The sequence below is a fragment of the Schistocerca piceifrons genome, chromosome 2 (assembly GCF_021461385.2).
Source record: "Schistocerca piceifrons isolate TAMUIC-IGC-003096 chromosome 2, iqSchPice1.1, whole genome shotgun sequence".
NCBI lineage: Eukaryota > Metazoa > Arthropoda > Insecta > Orthoptera > Acrididae > Schistocerca > Schistocerca piceifrons.
In genome coordinates this window covers 495207434-495227302 of record NC_060139.1, presented here as the reverse complement: position 1 = coordinate 495227302, position 19869 = coordinate 495207434, and the positions used below count along the sequence as shown (strand labels likewise).

Genomic DNA, 19869 nt, shown 5'->3' with positions numbered 1-19869 from the left:
AGCTGGATATTTACTGGCAGTCTGCAGCGCTTGCTGTTCGAAGATCTCCATAAATAAATTAGCAACAGCTGGGATGAGAGGGCTTCCCATCGCCACCCCATCTATCTGTTAGTAAAACTCATTGTTGTACTGGAAATAAGTTGTCATCAGGCAGTGTTTAAATAAAGCCACTATGTCAGTTGGAAAAATATCTGCTATATATGAAGTAGCTTCGTTTACAGGCACCATGGTAAACAATGACACTACATTGAAGCTCACAAGAATATCACTTGGGCTGACGTTAATCTCCCTCAGTTTTTCAATAAAATGCACAGAGTTTTTAATGTAACTGTCTGTTCTTCCAATGTATGGTTGCAGCAAGCAGGCGAGATATCTGGCCATCTCTTGTGTTGGAGATCTTATAGCACTCACAATCGGTCTCATTGGGACCTGTGGTTTATGTACCTTTGGATGTCCATATAGTCTGGGTGGATAAGATTCCATTTTGTGGAGTTGTTTATTATCATCTGAAGAAAGAGAAGATTGTTTTATCAGTTGATTGGTATTTCTCAATATTTTGGTTGTAGGATCCATCTGAAGCTTTTTATACATAGTGGGATCCAAAAGGTCACTAATCTTCTTGTGATAATCTTCAGTGTTCAGCAAAACTGTAGCATTTCCTTTATCAGCTGCAAGTACAATAATGCTCTTATCCGCATTGATCTCCCTCAGTGCCCTCCTTTCCACTTGAGACAAATTGCTCGTAGGTGGTTTCGCTTGGCGTAATATCCTGGCTGTTTCAGTCCTGATTTCATCCACGGAATGCTATGATAACAAATGGATTCCTGCCTCCACATTCGCTATAATGTCCTCTGTGGGAACCTGTAGTGACGTGACTGCAAAGTTGCTTCCTTTTGATAGAACTGAATGTTCCTCTTTTGTTAGTTCTCTCCCAGACATGTTAATCACAGTTCGTGATTTGCCAACAGCTGATATTTCACTTCTACCGTTCTGTAGACCATCAAATTTCCTCTCCTGCCTAATAGGTTCCTGTAGCATGCAGTTGTAAATAAGGTTCGCTTGCGCTGAGTGAAACATTCTCCTCGCCTTCAGAAACTTCGGCACTGTCGCAGTGTCCCGGCAGTGTAGCAGGAAAGTAAGCGTACACAGTTGCTGTGCTTTCTTCTTGCGCAGTCCCTCCAGTTGCTGACCAAAACTGACATTTCCTCCCCATAGAGGCGTTTAATCATACAATGTAAGCTTTCATGGCCGGTGTTGTCTTCAGTTGAAACTTCCGGGCTGAGAGGCCATGGTCGATGTATAAATGAGACAAGTGTTCTAGCACAAACATCCCATTATCGTGTGCGCATGTATAGAGGAGCAATAGAGATTCACAAACACCATAATAATTTCAATAGAAAAGAGGAAGTTTTAAAGTTGGACAAAATATGGATGTCGACGTTGCGCCAGCAAAATGACAATCGATTACTCTTAATCGTGGTTCATGGTGTGGGTTCCTGTAGTCATGTCCTAGTTCATGAACCACGGGCAACGTATGAGTGGCCAAGTAAGTGGTCCCGACAGTCGGGATACCAGTTACTTTGGAATAAGGCTGGGCATCTCGGACATATTCTGAGTCGTGGTCACCTTTGTGCTCATATGGCAAAGACTACCAAATCCGCCGGTTAGTCCCTCAGCAGTTAGGGGTAAAACCCAATGGGACTCGGGGCAAGTAAGGCTAGCAACCTGCTTCCCTGGTACTTTAAATATGATGCTGCCAACAATCAGAGCAAAATGCCTCGGACCTTTGGAGGTGAGGGAGTCCCACCTCTAACTGACAAACCAGGGACTCCTAAGATACGACTTGACAAACAAATGGTAATGAGATGGGGAGCTATTAATATCAATGGGGGCTACTCTGGGAAGAAGGTAGAGCTGGCAGAGGCTGCAAGTAAGATGGGGCTGGACGTTTTAGCTGTTAGTGACATTCGGTAAGGGGTGAGAAAGAAGAGGAAGTGGGAGAATACAAGGTCTACCTGTCAGGAGTCAAAGCAGGTATAGCACAATGGGGTGTAGGGCTTTACATCAGGAAAGAAATGGAACCCAGCGTAGTTGCAATAAGGTATGTAAATGAACGACTGATGTGGATAGATCTGACAGTGTCTAGCAAGAAAATTAGGGTTGTGTCAGTATATTTGCATTGTGAAGGGACAGATCAAGATAAGATGGATAGTTTTTATGAGGCACTCAGTGATGTAGTTGTTAGAGTAAAAGACAAGGACAGTGTTCTGCTCATGGGTGATTTTAATGCCAGGATTGGAAATCGAACAGAAGGGTATGAAAAGGTTATGGGTAAATTTGGAGAGGATATGGAGGCCAACAGGAACGGGAAACAACTCTTGGATTTCTGTGCCAGTATGGGCTTAGTAATCACAAACTCCTTTTTTAAACATAAGAACATTCACCGGTATACTTGGGAAGGCAAGGGAACCAGATCTGTCATTGACTATATAATAACAGATCAGGAATTCAGGAAGGCTGTGAGGGACACTCGTGTATTCAGGGGATTCTTTGATGACACTGATCATTATTTAATCTGCAGTGAAATTGGGATTGTGAGGCCGAAAGTGCAGGAGGTCAGGTCCATATGTAGGAGGATAAGAGTGGAGAAACTTCAAGATAAGGAAATCAGGCACAAGTACATAACAGCGATCTCAGAAAGGTACCAGTTAGTTGAATGTAGTCAATTACAGTCATTGGAAAAGGAATGGACAAGGTACAGGGACGCAGTACTAGAAGTGGCTAAAGAATGTCTTGGAACAGTAGTGTGTAAAAGTAGGATGAAGCAAACAGCTTGGTGAAATGACACAGTCAAGGCAGCCTGTAAAAGGAAAAAGAAGGCATATCAAAAATGGCTACATACTAGAACTCAGGTAGACAGAGAAAGTTATGTTGAAGAAAGAAACAAAGCCAAACAGATAATTGCAGCATCCTAGAAGAAATCTTGGGAAGACTTTGGAAACAGGTTGGAGACTATGGGTCAAGCTGCTGGAAAACCATTCTGGAGTGTAATTAGCAGTCTTCGAAAGGGAGGTAAGAAGGAAATGACAAGTATTTTGGACAGGTCAGGAAAACTGCTGGTGAATCCTGTGGATGCCTTGGGCAGATGGAGGGAATATTTTGAAGAATTGCTCAATGTAGGTTGAAATACGATCAGTAATGTTTCAGATTTCGAGGTAGAATGGGATAGGAATGATGATGGAAATAGGATCACGTTTGAGGAAGTGGAGAAAATGGTCAATAGATTACAGTGCAATAAAGCAGCTGGGGTGGATGAAATTAAGTCGCAACTCATCAAATACAGTGGAATGTCAGGTCTTAAATGGCTACACAGGATAATTGAATTGGCCTGGGAGTCGGGACAGGTTCCATCAGACTGGACAAAAGCAGTAATCACACCAATCTTTAAACATGGAAACAGAAAAGATTGTAAAAACTACAGAGGTATCTCTTTGATCAGTGTTGTGGGTAAAATCTTCTCAGGTATTGTTGAAAGGAAAGTCCGAGTATTAGTTGAGGACCAATTGGATGAAAATCAGTGTGGGTTTAGGCCCCTTAGAGGTTGTCAGGGCCAGATCTTTAGCTTACGGCAAATAATGGAGAAGTGTTATGAGTGGAACAGGGAATTGTATCTATACTTTATAGAGCTAGAAAAGGCATATGACCAGGTTCCTAGGAGGAAGTTATTGTCTGTTCTACGAGATTACGGAATAGGAGGCAAACTTTTGCAAGCAATTAAAGGTCTTTACATGGATAGTCAGGCAGCAGTTAGAGTTGACGGTAAATTGAGTTCATGGTTCAGAGTAGTTTCAGGGGTAAGACAAGGCTGCAACCTGTCTCCACTGTTGTTCATATTATTTATGGATCATATGTTGAAAAGAATAGACTGGCTGCGTGAGATTAAGATATGTGAACACAAAATAAGCAGTCTTGCATATGCGGATGACTTAGTTGTGATGGCAGATTCGATTGAAAGTTTGCAAAGTAATATTTCAGAGCTAGATCAGAAATGTAAGGACTATGGTATGAAGATTAGCATCTCCAAAATGAAAGTAATGTCAGTGGTAAAGAAATATAAACGGATTGAGTGCCAAATAGGAGGAACAAAGTTAGAACAGGTGGACGGTTTCAAGTACTTAAGATGCATATTCTCACAGGATGGCAACATAGTGAAAGAACTGGAAGCGAGGTGTAGCAAAGCTAATGAAGTGAGCGCTCAGCTACTATCTACTCTCTTCTGCAAGAAGGAAGTCAGTACCAAGACTAAGTTATCTGTGCACCTTTCAATCTTTCGACCAACTTTGTTGTATGGGAGCGAAAGCTGGGTGGATTCAGGTTACCTTATGAACAAGGTTGAGGTTACGCATATGAAAGTAGCTAGGATGATTGCAGGTACTAGTAGATGGGAACAGTGGCAGGAGGGTGTCCACAATGAGGAAATCAAAGAAAAACTGGGAATGAACTCCATAGATGTAGCAGTCAGGGCGAACAGGCTTAGATGGTGGGGTCATGTTACACGCAGTAGAGGGTAGGAGGAGTCGGGGAAGACCAAGGAGAAGGTACCTGGATTCGGTTAAGAATGATTTTGAAGTAATAGGTTTAACATCAGAAGAGGCACCGATTTTAGCAGTGAATAGGGGATCATGGAGGAATTTTATAAGGGGGGGCTATGCTCCAGACTGAACGCTGAAAGGCACAATCAGTCTTAAATGATAATGATGATGATGATGATGATGATGATGATGATGATTACTCTTAATCGAGAATGATGACAGCTTCGAAAGATAGGCATACCATCGTCATCATGTGACAAATGGTGGTGCCCTCTATGCACTCTATGAAGTACCTGGAGACTCAGTGGCAGTAGCTGGACATCAGGCTATTTACAAATCTCTCATGATCTGTCAGATGCATATACAAAGCAAAAACATCACTTTAGTTGCCTTTTAGTTGAGTGCAGGTGCTGTTTCTTGTTTGCTTACAAGAGTATATTTTGTGTAGGTCAATCTTTCATGAGTACTGCATCTGGTTGATTATTACTTGCTAACTAATCAGTTACTGGCACCTGTCATGGCCGTATTGCTACCTATTTCCTCAAACTGCCATTGTTTACCGATTTTGGGCTGTTGCTGTCAAACTGAATCATTGGTTAGTATATTGCTTTCAACATTAGTGGGACATTCGTGTCTACATAGTGTGCCTTACAGATCTGTTTCATGGTTACAGTATCAGTAGTGCCAGATGTTGCAGAGATGTAAGTAGTTTTTTCCTAAGGAAATTTATGTATGTGCAGAAACTAGTGTTTGAATTTTTCTTAGAGACGGGAATAAATAATACAGTGCTTATGTGGAACCTCATATTTACATTATATAAGTTACGACTGATACAGTAAATCACTAGTGAATACTTCTTATTGGATGGAATAGTGTTTTTTATGCTGTAAATTGTATAAAAATCAAGTAAAGAAATTGCTGATATTAACTTTTTCTAACTGCTGTTTCTAACTGCTGTAGAAAAATGCTTCAAAAATTGTAAACCTCAACAAAAACCACAGAGAAATCTGTAAATAATTTACTTCATTTCAGCAGAATGGAAAGTGTTCGGTCATCATTATACAGGAACTCAACAGTATGAGTAAAACACACTGCTTTTGCAAATAGTTAAATGATTTTTAAATGAATAGGCAAACATTTAACCCTATCCAATTTTCATGGATAACTTGAAAGTAGAGATGCAAAACCATGTTCATTGAATTAATTGGTGTATAATTTCATGTCAGTATCTCTGAAAATTTTGTGTGCCAACAGAACTTGAATGGACAACTACTACTAATTGTTTATTGAATTGCAGAGCGGCGCCTTACAAGGTCCTCGCTTGACTCCACGTGTCAGCCAGTTACGACAAGAAGAATGCCTTGACCGTGAGGCAGCCCATGAGCGTGAAATACATTCAGCAATGCAGATGTCACAGTCATGGGAAGATCTCACACTTGTTCCCGGATCCCCATCGTCGTCAACATCATCATCAATGTGTAAGGTATGGCTCGAGAGGTTTCAAATCTTCTTTGTTCGACCCTTGTCCTCAAAATTAATAGCAGATTACCCGTTTTGTTTGGTAAACAGGAAAATAAAAGATGTTAGGACTTAAAGGAAAGAAAAGTACTGTTCACTGTATTATTTGAACTATAACAGGATACCTTGCAGCACATTGAATTCACATTAGTGAGCATGACAGTTCAAATTCACATCCAGACACCCAGATTTAGGTTTTCCACAATTTCCCTAAATTGCTCCAGCGAAATACCAGGATACTTCCTGAACCAATTTCTGCCCCCCCCCCCCCCCCCATAATTTTGTAATCAGAACTTATGCTCCATCCCTAATGACCATGCTGTTCACAGGATGGTTCATCTTAATCTTCCTTCCATCCATTCTCATAAATTTGTTTCTCCACATCTGTAAGAATATTCATTTTTTCTGTAACCACGTTTCTGAACAGTCATATTCAAGTTTGCAAGATTAGTCGCCTCTTCTCTACTTCCTGTGCTACCATCCTCAGTGGTTTCTATATTTCTTCAGCCGTCAGGACCCTTTTACTGTGTTTATTTTTGCTTTATATCTTATTTTCATGTTCTTAAAATTTTCTGTTTTGTTTTGCAAATCATCCAGGCTTATTTCTGGTTCTTCCATATCCTCTCTGATTCCTTTGATTCATCCTACTTGTTTCAAATTCCAGAGTTTCTCCATATTTTTTCTTGTTAATCTAGTTTAAGGTGTCCTCTTGATGTAGCCAAAGAAAGAATTCATCTTATTATGTTTCGTAGCTATAATAGGCTCCATCCCCCTTTGCAGCATTTAATTTGGCACTATCTTCAATTGCCCTCCTTTTTTATATTTTTTATTTATGCATATTCTAGCTATTCTTATCTGTACTTCTAGGCTTTTGTTGATTTTGTTTTTCTAAGTGACTTTAAAAAGATTTTCACATGCGTGTTATCTCTGGCTGAAACATTGTCTTATGTTTTTAAATTTATTTTTTGTTGTTGATTGATAGACATTTTTTATTGTATGTGGACCATGTTAGTTTTCGAACCTTTATCATTTTATTAGTTTTTTTCCTTGCAAGACACATTTTTTGTTAAAATTCTATAGTTTCTCCTAGGCATTTAAATTGTTTAACTACTTTTATTTTTTGTTGCTTACTGTTATGTTGTTTACTTCTAGTGGGTCTGCTACAGTCATCCCAGTGTTTTCGGATGATACCTGTAGTTCTGTTTTTTGGGCTTATTATTTGCTTTCTGGCTTCCTCTATGTTATTAGGTAGTAACATTGGTTGTCTGAAAATCCTTAGTAGCCTGAAAATCCTTAGTAATTTTAATCTTTCTTGGTTCCAATTTTATAACTGCACATTGACATATCAAAAACTAATCTTATCTGTGTGAATGCCACCTGGATCCAGTGTGGTTTAACATCACATTATGGCTGCCTGTCTTTTACGAAAGTCTCGTGTGTCTACACAGATCCAACACTTTCCGCAATCTGATATAAAGAACGTTGTGGACCAGCCGTTCTATGAAATAACTGATGGATGGTATATCTAGTGAACCTGCTAACCTGTTGTTTTTACAAGGCATCTTGCACATTCCTTGCCACCTGTGCTCAGAAATTGTCTTGTAGAAATATGAGATGTGACATTGCCTGTTGGAGCTCTACCCAGATTTTAAAATCTCTTACTAGAGTAGTTGCTCTTCATATTTTCCTCATTATGTGGAAATCAGTATTGTATCTTGTATCAATATTTTGCCTCTCAGCATGTCAGCGTGGCCACTGCAGTTCACAACATTTGTTGTTTTTGGGTAACAGGAGCCAAAAAATGGCACGCATGCCATCAGTCCGACCTGCAGCAATGTTGAATAAGCAAGACAGATAGATCGACACTTATTTTAGAGTTCCAGTGTTGGGCCAAGTCGATGAACAAAGCTTTACGTTGCTTCATTGCAGTGCTGTGGTGATGGTGGTGATTCTGATGATGATTATGATAATGGTGATGGTGATTATGATGATTGTGGTGGTGGTGGTGGTGGTGGTGGTGGTGGTGGTGGTGACAATGACGATCGTTATGTTCTATTGGTCACTTTCTGTGATCCAGTACACCTCACCATTGTCCAAGTCTGGTTCCATTCCATCCCAATTTTGTGGAAATTGAGAAGATCATAATTTATCTACACAGCTCTGGACTGAGTGTATTACTGTAGGTCGCAAGTTTTGTCAAGAGAATGTTCAATACTTGGCTGCAGCACTATGTAGGTCCTGTACCATTCTAACATATGCTGAAAACTTTTGAAGCTTAAAAATGTAAAAACCATTTATATAAAAGTAAACTTACATGGCAGTGAATAGAAAGTTACAAAGTATAAAGTCTGCGCTGTGTTTATGAAACTCAGTGAGGAGGAGGAGAAGAAGGAGTTGTTCAGAAGCATAGATTATGAGACACGCACACACACGTTCTATATTATGGCAACCACCACCACCACCGTATCTTTTTGGGTGTTCCAATACTTTTTTCCATGTTGTACATATTTGATTGCTTTTCATTGTAGTTTCTTCTCTGACATGTTCCTCCCATTTAACTATTCATTATTACATCATTTAGTGGTTCAACTTTTAATTCTCACTTAATAGCTACATTTTTTATTTATCTAATTTTATACATCCTTTCACGGCTCTTAGAAATCCCATTTCATATGATTGAACTGACCATGGGGCTCACAGCTCTTTCGCAGGGTGGTGCGCATGGGGCCCCAAGCTATTGCAGCTTTCTTCTCTCTCATGCTACATTTCCTTCCCCATATCCACTCTCCTTCCCATCCTAGCTTCTTCCCCCCCCCCCCCCCCCCCTTCACCCCCCCCTCTTTGTACTTCATGTTTCCCTTTATGACAGTCCCACTAATCCCTCACTTCTGCTATTTCTTTTCTGTTGTGTGTGTCTCGTGTTTCCACTTTCTTTTCTTTTTTCAGCTTATTCTGGTTCCCCTTGGGGTTTGACCTCCCTTTCTAAATTGTTTCCATAGTGTTAGCCATTTGAAGAAGAACATGGGCTGTTACATACTTGGCTGGTTGAGCCCCCTGACAACACAAGGATTGCACTTCTGGTACCTGAGCTGTCACCATCTCATGGATTTCTTGGAGTGGTTGCTCATCTTTTTGGAGCATTGGAACTTTCATCAATGACCACTGTGCCAGGCAGCCCTTGCCGCAGCTGGGTGGTGCCAACACGGTGAGCCCCTGATCAGATTGAGTGGTATCAAGCAGATGCCCCGCACATGAAATGTGCTAAGCTGACACTTCTGGCCACTCTCCCACAGTTGTCTCAAGGAATGGTTCTCTCTATGCTCCTACTTCTGATTCCTTGGCCTTCACCTCCCTAGACACCACTTGGGAAGAGGTCCAGACCCGATGGCTTGGAATGAAACCCTTTTCTTGTTACTTTGTTTGTTACAGGACAGACAGGGAGACTTTTGCCACTTCCAAACCTCTCCTTTTTGTTGAATGTAACAGACAAGTTTGGTGAAATTGACTCACTTAGTAACGTGATCTGGTTCTGTACTGATTAACACTCTTCTGCCAGTCAGTTGGCTTCCCTGTGTGCTTGCGAGTGGCAGACATTCTTGTGAGACGTCCTTGGGAGCATTACTCCACATCAGTACTTAAATATGACCCAGGGCGTTATCTTCCACATGGGCCTCAGCCTTCAATCTGACGAGGAACTTGGGACTGATCTGGCATGGCACAGTGTTCATTTCATCTGGCAAGACCAGAGAGGTCCAAAGGACAATCATGTTGATACTGGTGCTTTATCCCAGCTTTTGAGTGGGATACTGTTCCAGAGAACGTCACAGTTATGGTTTATCATTGCAATGTTAAGCCTTGTATCCCACCTCTCATGCACTGTTTCCAGTTTCTCCGTTTCGGTCACACGTCTCTGTGACATAAGGCAAATCATATTTGTGGTGTCTGCAGCTCCCCTCTCCATCTGGGGAGTCCTTGCACCTTACCACCCAAGTGCATGAACTATTCTTGCCCACATTCTCCTCGCTCATCAGATAGCCTTTCCTATAAAAAGGAAAGGATGATTCTGGAATTAAAAATTATTGACTATCTACCCTACTGTCTATCTTTGCTTCTGTTGCATCCTTTCCTCCTCCTCCTCCTCCTCCTCCTCCTCCTCCCCCTCCTCCCCCCCCCCCTCCCTTACCTCCAGTTCCCATTCCTCCACCCCCCCCCCCCCCCCCGCCCATCGGAAACAATTTCTTCTCCTCAACTGGAGAAGACAGTGTCTTCTATGGCATCTACCAGCTGCTAGGAGCCTCTCTTCCCCAGAATCTCCAGGACAAGAAGCCTGTTACTTTGATACAAGCATGACCTACACTCTGTGGGCTTCAAGGCTGTGCATTCTCTTTCGGATTCTGACGTTGCTGGGTCTTGCTGTCTTTCCAACCAAATTTCCTCTTGACTTCCTAAGGAGGAGGAGGAGGAGGAGGAGGAGGAGGAGGAGGAGAAGAAGAAGAAGAAGAAGAAGAAGAAGAAGAAGATATGTAAGTCCTGGGATGAGAAAATCTGTGACATTCCTATGGGTGTCACTCCTCACTTTCAATCAGGGTGTGATCTTACATTCATGGATGACAATCCGTCCTTTTCGGTGATGGATACTGACTCAGCACAATGACTGATTCTGGCCTGTTTAACATCCATCCAGCCTCTTGTACTACTCTCCTCCAGTGGAACTGTAATGGTTATAATTGTCACCTTCTGGAATTGCAGCATCTTCTTTCTCTATATTATGAAGCTTGTGTTGTGATGGAGGGATGTAATTTTGTGAATATTCTTTTGTTGACTCTTTCTTCATGGTTTCCAAGCCTTCTGCTACAACCAGGGTATGTCACTGTGCACAGATGTTGTTAGTGTTGTTAGTTCCTGGGTTCCTCCTCATACAGCACTGGAAGCAGTGGCTGTTTGGATCCATTTAGACTATGAGGTAAAAATATGCAATTTTTATATCCTCCCAGATGGCCCTATACACTTCCCACTCTTCTTGCCCTTCTTTGGTAGCTCCCACCCCATTTCTTCCCCATGGGGATTTTAATACCAGTAACCCTCTGTGAGATGGTACTGTGACCACTGACTGGAGCAGGTTTGTTGAAGACCTGCTGACAGGTCTCCTCAACAGTGGAGCCCCCTCACACTTTAGTGTGGCACATGGCATGTTCTCAGCCATTGATCTTTCCCTCTGTAGCCCTGGAATCCTCCCATTCATTCAATGGAGAGTTCATGACAATTTTTACAGCAGTGATCATTTTCCAGTCGTTTTTATTTTCTCCAGCATCACTCACTTGGTCGCCCTCCTCCTCTAATGTGGATTGAGATGCCTTTTCTTAGGCTGCCAACCAAACTGCTTTACCTCATGAAAGCATTGGTGAGTCTGTACAGTGTTTGACCGACACCACCCTTTCGCCAGTTGTTTCGACGATTCCTTTTTCCTCTGGTTCTCCCTGATGGAAGACTTCCCCTTAGTGGAGCCTTGAAATTGCTGTGGCTATTAACGATTGCTGTTGTGCCCCCCAATGCTAAAAACAGCGTCCATCTCCTGGCCTCTAAAGGGCTTCGTGCCTAGGCCCATTATCTTCTAAAACACCAGAAATGGGTTAGTTGGAAACCATGTCACTGCCATACTCCCTTGTTCTCAGAAATGGGCAAATATCAGGTGCATTTTTGCTTCCTTCTGTAGGTGTCCTTGGGAATTTCCCAGAATAGTGTTATTCCCAGCCTGGACTCTATTGCTAAGCATTTTACTCAGCATTTTGCATAGGCCTCAGCATTGGTCCACTATCTGCCTGCATTGTGTCTTCTCAAACACCATCTGTAATGACTTCAGTTACCTTTTGTTTCCTGTTACCTGGAGCCTTATAATGCCTCATTTGGCGGTGGGAGTTTGCCAGCATACTCGCTCTCTGCCCTGACATGACTCCTGGGCTGGATCAAGTGCACAACCAAATGCTTCAGCACTTATTGATGGCTAGCCTACATAATATACTTGCCCGTTTGAACCATCTCAGAGGTGAGGAGAAATTCCCTTCCCAATGGGAGAAAGTGTTGTTATTCCAGTTTGGAAACTGGGTAAATTGCCTCTTCAGATGGACAATTATCGTACGATCAGTTTAACCAATGTCCTCTGAAAGTTACTTGAATGTGTGGCGAGCTGGAGGCTGTATTGGATTCTTCAATCGTGGATCTTTTGGCTTTGACCCAGGGTAGTTTCCACTGAGGCTGCAGTACTGCAGATAATTTAGTCCACCTGGATTGTGCTATCTATCTGACTTTTGCTGGATGTCAACACCTTGTAGTAGTCTTCTACGATCTGCATAAAGCTTATGATAACACATAGTGCCACCACATCCTTTACACCTTGCACAAGTGGGCTCTCTATGACCCACTCCCATGTTTTATCTGGAACTTTCTTTCATGTTGCACTTTCAGGTAGATGTTTGCATGTCTCATAGCACCTCCCATGCAGATGAATGGGGTTCTGCGGGGTTCTGTTTTGACTGTCTCTCTCTTTTTCAGTGGCCTGCTGGGGCTGTGGGACCTACGGTGTCTCCCCCTTTGTATGCTGAGACATTTGCATTCATTTTTGTTTGTCTGTGATGGGCATTGCTGAATGCTGAGTGCAGGGATTAATTCACCAAACACTATCTTGGGCTATCACTCATGGCTTCCAGTTGTCAGCTGCTAAGACCTGTGTTACGCGTTTCTGTCATCGCCGTACAGTGCATCCCCATCCAGATCTGAACCTTTATAGCCAGTCCCTCAGTGTGGTGGACACTCATCATTTTTTGGATCTGGTCTTTGACGCCTGGTTGACATTGCTTCACCATTTTCGTCAACTAAAGCAGACATATGGGTACCTCCTCAGTACTCCCTGATGTCTCAGCAACACCAGCTGGGACACGGGACACTCTACTCTGATACGGGGTCTATACAGCATTGGTCAAGTTTTGTCTAGATTACATAAGTCTTGCATACAGCTCGGTATCACCTGTGATGTTACAGATGCTGGACCTTGTACATCATTGTGTGGTATGACTGGAAGCTGCTGCCTTTCAGACTAGCCCCATGACCAGCCTCCTAGTGGAGACTGGGGTTCAATCATTGTGGTTTCTGTGCCACAATGGTTGGTTACTTATGTGTTCTGCATCCACTGCTCCGTAGAGCACCTGAACTACCATCTCCTCTTTCCAGATATGGAGATCCACCTTCCACAATGGTGGCCCAGGTCTGGGCTTACGATCGCCATCCATATCCAGCCTTCCCCTCTACCACCTCATTCCTGGGCCTGCACATATAAACCTCTATGGTGCATACCTTGTCTAAAACTCTGTCTTGACCTGTCACAAGCTCCAAAAGATTCTGCTTATCCTGTGGTGCTCCACTGCCAATTCTTCTCCATTCTTGGCACATTTTGGGGTTCAGAAGTTGTGTATACTGATGTCTCAATGATTGGCTCCTCACCAGATGGCTGTAGTGCAGAGTTGGTAGCCATCTCTCGTGTTCTTGAGCATATCCTTTCCCACACCGGTGAATCCTTCATCATATGTAGCGACTATTTGAGCAGTCTACAAACTCTTGACCAGTGTTACCATTCCCATCCCTTGGTCTTGACTATCCAGGATTCCCTTTTTGCCCTTAAACAGTGTGGATGCTCAGTGACCTTTGTCTGGGTCCTGGGGAATGAACTTGGTGACAAGCTGGCCTAATTGGCTACCAGCAAGCTGCCTTGTCAGATCGGTATTTCGGAATTGCACCTCTGATCAGTATTACAACTTGAAGTTAGGGATAAGGGCTTGGAATACGGAATTGTGTACTCTGAATTTTCCTAACAAACTATGGAAGATAAAGGAAATCGTGAATTCACAGAGGTCCTCCCTGCCGGCCTCTTGCAAAGGACTCAATCATCCTTTGCCGCCTCTGTATCAGACATTTGACTGGCTCAGGATCATCTCCTCTGTCATGAGTACTCACCCTACTGTCGTTGTGGTGAGTGTTTGACAGTGTTCCACATTTTGCTTGACTTTACTTACCCAGCTGTACTGTGGCTGACTCTTGCCTCCTCTGCCCTGAACAGGCGGCAGCTGTCTGGGCTTCGTGGTATGTCCCAGCCTTCGCCCTACCCACTCTTTTGTTGTTCTTTCCCCTTGTGTGTTCTGTCTGACTTGATGTTCTTTCTCTGTTTTCCTGTGCATGTCTCTTCTGTCCATGTTGCTAGTCTTTTGTGGGTATTGTTGGGTAGAGTGTCTCAATTACATGGCAAGTGGTGTATGCCCCATTACACTTTCTGTCTTTGGCAGCCTCCAACTGCTCCCTGGATGGGACACCTCACCCACCTTTCTCCTTTTTTCCCCCCTTTTCTTCTTGCTTGTTCATTTCTCTAGGCTTTGTTGACCTTCAATAGACCATGGGGTTTTCTTTTCCTGGGTTTTGTGCACTAGGCCCTTCTTTGGTGTGAAGTTTTGCTGACTTGTCTGTTCCAGGTAGAGGGATTGATGGCCTCTTGGTTTGGCTCCTTAAACGAACCAACCAACTATATGGTTGAATCTTATTTCTCTGTCATTTGATAGTGTCCAGGTCTTGCAGCTGTAGACAAGTGTAGACACTATCATAGTTTCATAAAATTTTAGTTTCTTTCCTCACCTTATTTTTGAAGACCGTAACACAGTATGAACGTAAAAAAGGAATTCAGCTGCAGCAAGATTTATAGTCTTGATTATACTAGAGATACACTGTCCAGTCATGTTAATGTGACGACCTGTCAAAGACCTGAATAACCAACTTTTGCAGTGCGAACAACTGCGAGATATGTAGGAAGATTGTCAGTGAGGTGCCCGAAGGTACCAACAGTGATGTGGAGCCATTCCAAGTCCTTTTCTGTGGCCTGCACTCGGTTTCTTGCTTGAGAATCCATGGCACATACAGCTCAATTGATGTGGTCTCACAGATTTTTGATTAGATTTAAATCCAGAAGTTTGTTGGCTAGGGGAACATAGTAAACTGATCCTGGCCCTCTTTGAGCAATGCACATACACTGCGAGCTGTGTCACATGTTGCATTGTCTTGCTAGTGGATGCCATCGTACAGAGGAAACGCACTGCATGTAGGGGTGGACATAGTCCCCAGGGATAGATGCTTACTTGTGTTGATCCATAGTGCCTTCCAGAAAGACAATCACCCAGCGAATGCCACAAAAACTTTCCCCAGTCCATAATGCTCCCTTCTCTGGCATGGACTCTTCAGATGATCATTGCAGGCGGTTTGCTTTCAGATGTTTCGTGCCATACACACCAATGTCCATCTATCATTTGAAAATGCCACCTGTCACCACTCAGTGGAGGTCCAGCTTCAGTATTGGTGTGAAAATTAAATCTGTGGTGGTGATGAACAGCAGACAGCATGAGTGAACGGCCCAGGTGCCTGCTCTGGTGGTTCATATGCAGCAGCGTTCACTGAACAGTCATTGAAGAGGCACTGTTGGTAGCCTTTGGTTGATTTGGGTGGACAATTGCGTAATAGTTACAAGTCTATTTGCCCATACACATCTCTGCAGCTGTCGTTTGTCCCTGTTTTCTGTGGCCCATGGTGCACCACACTTGCCTTGGCACCAGTTTTGGATAGCACCATGTTGCAGTGCACAGTACTCATTAACCATGGTGGTAACCTTTTGCATGCATATAACTAACTATCCACCATTACAGTGCAGTTATTGTTAAAAGTAGAAGAAATAGTAGTTCTCATGACCAACCAGGAAATGCCACTATGTATTTTTCTTTATTTGAGGGGATCTTTTATTTTCTTGATCACAAACTACTATTAGAAGAAAAGTTCAACACTGTGATGGCAGGGGGACATTAAATATTCTGCTGAAGTGACATTCCACGAACAAGAAACAGAAAATAATTCTTGAAACTATGTAATGCAATTCAGTACTAACTATTGCTGAAGATTTATGCTAATTACCTGTCCACTACCAGGAGCATAGGGTATAAATTTCCTAGGTCTGCAAATGACTACACATAAAGTGTCTGAAACCATGTCAACCATAAACACCAGTAACTTCCTTTCCTACAAAAAATCCTCAACAGGTCCACTGCTAACTCTCTCAGCAAACCTAAACAAGACCATCTCCATCCAATTTCACAATTACCATGAAGTTCCAAAGCATATTCTGTAACCAGCTATTACAGGGAGTAGCTATAAATTCATGGGTCTTCACTTAGAGTACAAACCATACTAGTAACATCACATACTTCGTATTGTGTAGAGATTGAGCTTGGCTGCTTCTGAATTAAGAACCATTTCTCACATTTTTGACGAGGTCACACATGCAGCCACTTGGGCCTGCTCTTTCCATTATACCTTCTCGAAGTAGTCTTTTTCACAAAGTATTAAATCCCTTAGGAAAGAGTGATTTGAATAATTTATTGTGTAAATCCAAGAAGCTGTATCCACAAATTGTTAAGGCCATTTGGAATGCCTACCACTGTTTCACAGTACATATTTTCCCTAATGTGCCTTGTTACAAGAAAACCCCAGAGTATTGTAGAACTTCACACAGAAGACAAGACATAAGAATGACATGGTACAAAGAAGTGCCAAGTACATTTCATGCCTAAATTTTCATCTACTTCCCACTGAACTTAAATGTTGAAGAAACAGAGTTCCCTATTTAAAACAAAACTACAATATTTTAACTGACTTGACAGGGGCTTTTGGTGAAACTTTGTAACTATTATACAAGAAACACATTTTCTTTTCTATTTTATTCAAGTTTTCTGCTGTGTTATGATACAAAGTATCTACAGCTACCAAAGAAATAAAATGTTAGTTCAGAATTTGTGATCTGTGTATTATCTGGTTTCCAGGTGCCGGCAGATTCATGGTGCTTGCATCATCTGCCATATCATTGTTGAGCAAAAAGTTTCAGTTCTTTAATACAAGTCTCATTAAGTATCTAATTGATTTCTGACACATTCTTAAATATTTCTAATTGTAATCATACTGAGTGAGGTCATTACTGTATGATTCTAGTTAATACCTGTAAAATGTATTAAAAATTAAAAGAATCTGCAGCCTGAGGTCTATGCACTGAAAAGGCAAGTGAGTGATGAAGCTATACTCATTCACGAGCAAACTGTGCAAAAATTGTTGCAACTCAATTATGTTAAGCATGCCCAGACATGGAAAGCTCTCTTTAAACTTCTGATTTTAATGGACCTTATGTGGGAACTGAAGCTGCTTCTACTGGCACGTGAATAATTTTGCCTCCTCACACCAGTAACCCCACACAATCCTATGCTTTACTTACTCTCCAAAGTCCACAAACTCAACCACACAGCTTTCTGAACTGGTCGTCCCATTGTGGCTGGGTGCAATGCTCCAACAGAACAAATCTTTGCCATTGTTGATGAATGCCTCCAAACTGTTGTCCGTAATCTTTTACATTCAAGATACTGCTCACTTCCTTCATCACCTCTCCATTGTTCCTGTCCTATTATCACCTGCCTCCTTGTTGGTCACTGGACTGTGACATCCTTGTTCACCAACATCCCCCATGCCCATTGCCTTGCGCCCATGGAACACAACCTTTCCCAACATTGTCCTGATACCAGACCCATCACTGCATTCCTAATCCTCATAGCCAACCACATCCCGATGCACAATTATTTCACTTTTGAAGGCCAAATGTACAAACAAATCTGTCATACTGCCATGGGTACTCGCTTGGCACCATCCTATGCCAACTTATTGATGGACCACCTGGACGAATCCTTCCTATCTAGTCAACAACTGAAACCTCTTGCATGGCTCAGGCTCATTGATGACATTTTGAAGGATAACATTTGCTGTTTCCTCTGTAACTTCAACACTTATTCCCAAATCTGTTTCATCTGGTCCTTCACAAATCACTGAGCCAACTTCCTGGATGTCAATCTCCATGTCTCAGATGGGTCCATAAATATGCCTGTCCCATCAGGCACGCCAAACACCAGCAGTACCTCCACTTTGACAGCCGTCACCCAATCCATGTCGGAAAGTCTCTTCCTTACAGCCTCATCATCTGTGGACACCACATCTGCAGTGGAAAGCAGGATTTATCAAAATATACAGATAACCATACCAGAGCCTTTACTGACAGACAATATCCTATTCAGCTCATCCATAAATAAGTCTCCTGTGCCATCTGCTCCTCTGACACCAGTAAACCTGTTAACCGGCCACTGACCAACACTCCTTTGATCACAGAGTGTCACTCTGGCCTTGAAAAGCTCAACCACATCCTTCACCAGGGTTTCAACTACCTCAAGTTATGCCCTGGGATGAAGGATATTCTACCCAAAATCCTACTTACATCCCCCAAAGTAGTGTTCTGCCACCAAAGCAACCTACAGAATATCCTTGCCCATCCTTATACCAATCCTACTCCTAATCCTACATCCTACGGGTTGTTCTCTCGTGGTTGCCCCAGGTGCAATACCTGTCCCATACACCCACCCACCATGTCCTACTGCAGTCCAGTCAAAGGCATTTCATACCCAATAAAATGAAGGGTCCCATGTGAAAGCAGCCGTGATATATATCAGCTAAGCTAAAATTATTGTACAGCATTCTATGTGGGCATGACAAGTAACCAACTGCCTCCTCGCATGAATGGCCACTGCCAAACTGTGGTGAAGTGCAAACTTGACCATCCTGCTGCTGAACATGCAGCACCCCACTTCACAAATGTCTTCAACAGCTGCATCAATATGCAGGCCATTTGGATACTCCGTTCCAGTGTAAGTTTCTCTGAACTACGGAGATGGAAATTCACTCTCTAACACATCTTGTGCTCTCACAATTCCCCTGTCTTAAACCTCTGCGTACCTGTTCCATCTGGCTCACCTTGCTTTTCCCTTCTCTCTTCTGTCAATACCACTCCTCCTCAGTCCAGTCCAGTCCCCCACCACTCTTCCTCCTCCTCCTCCTCCTCCTCCTCCTCCTCCTCCCCTCCTCCCCCATGCAGGCATATTCTCCCTCACCTTCTCTCCCTTCCTCCCCCCCCCCTTTTCCCCTCTTTTCAACCCCTCTCCCTTCTCTCTCTTCTGCCTCTTCATCTTTGCCTCCCTCCTTATTCTCCCTCCCCTTTTTCTCCCTTCAGTTTCTTCCCTCTTCCTACATCTCTTTTGTTGTACCCTCTGTATTTTTTTCACCTTGTTGTGAGCCCACAAAGTCGCCTGTCTAAAGACCTGCATCTTTCCCACTGCCTCCTCTTGCATTCTTCCCTATCCCCTCCCCACCTCCATCAGCCATCAGCTGAGGCAGCTTTTTTCAGCAGTCAAGTATCAATAATTAAATTTGTCGTGACCACAGGAGTGTGTGTTTGGGTGTCTGTCTGGTTGTGTGTTGGTATGTGTGTACCATTGCTGGAAAAAGAGCTAGTGCTCGAAAGCTAGTGCAAGTGCTGTGCTCCATGCAGCAATCCGCTTTAGGTGAATTGTTGCCTTACCCTTATTTTATGTATTGCTCAAAATACTTGCAAAACTATTCTAAAGGATTTGGATTGGTTGTCAAGTAGTTTTGGGAACCATTTCTATTGAGACAAGCAACCTCTTAAAAAGTAATAAACTGATGGCGTACTAAATTGTAGTAAAATAGCATGTCACTCTAAACCTCAATATGCCTGTTGTAACTTCCAAAAACCTACTGAATATTGTGATGATTAATGTTACGAAAGGATGAAGGA

At 42.7% G+C, this 19869-nt stretch overlaps 1 protein-coding gene across 2 annotated transcripts in view; it reads left to right on the top strand.

Annotated features, from left to right (window-relative positions):
- Window positions 1-19869, top strand: part of LOC124776594 (P2R1A-PPP2R2A-interacting phosphatase regulator 1-like) — a 66589-nt gene that overhangs the window by 13756 nt on the left and 32964 nt on the right. For both annotated transcript variants that reach the window (XM_047251654.1, XM_047251653.1), the window contains exon 3: window positions 5890-6075. In XM_047251654.1, coding sequence (XP_047107610.1) covers window positions 5890-6075 — 186 coding nt within the window. The remainder of the gene's footprint in view (window positions 1-5889; window positions 6076-19869) is intronic.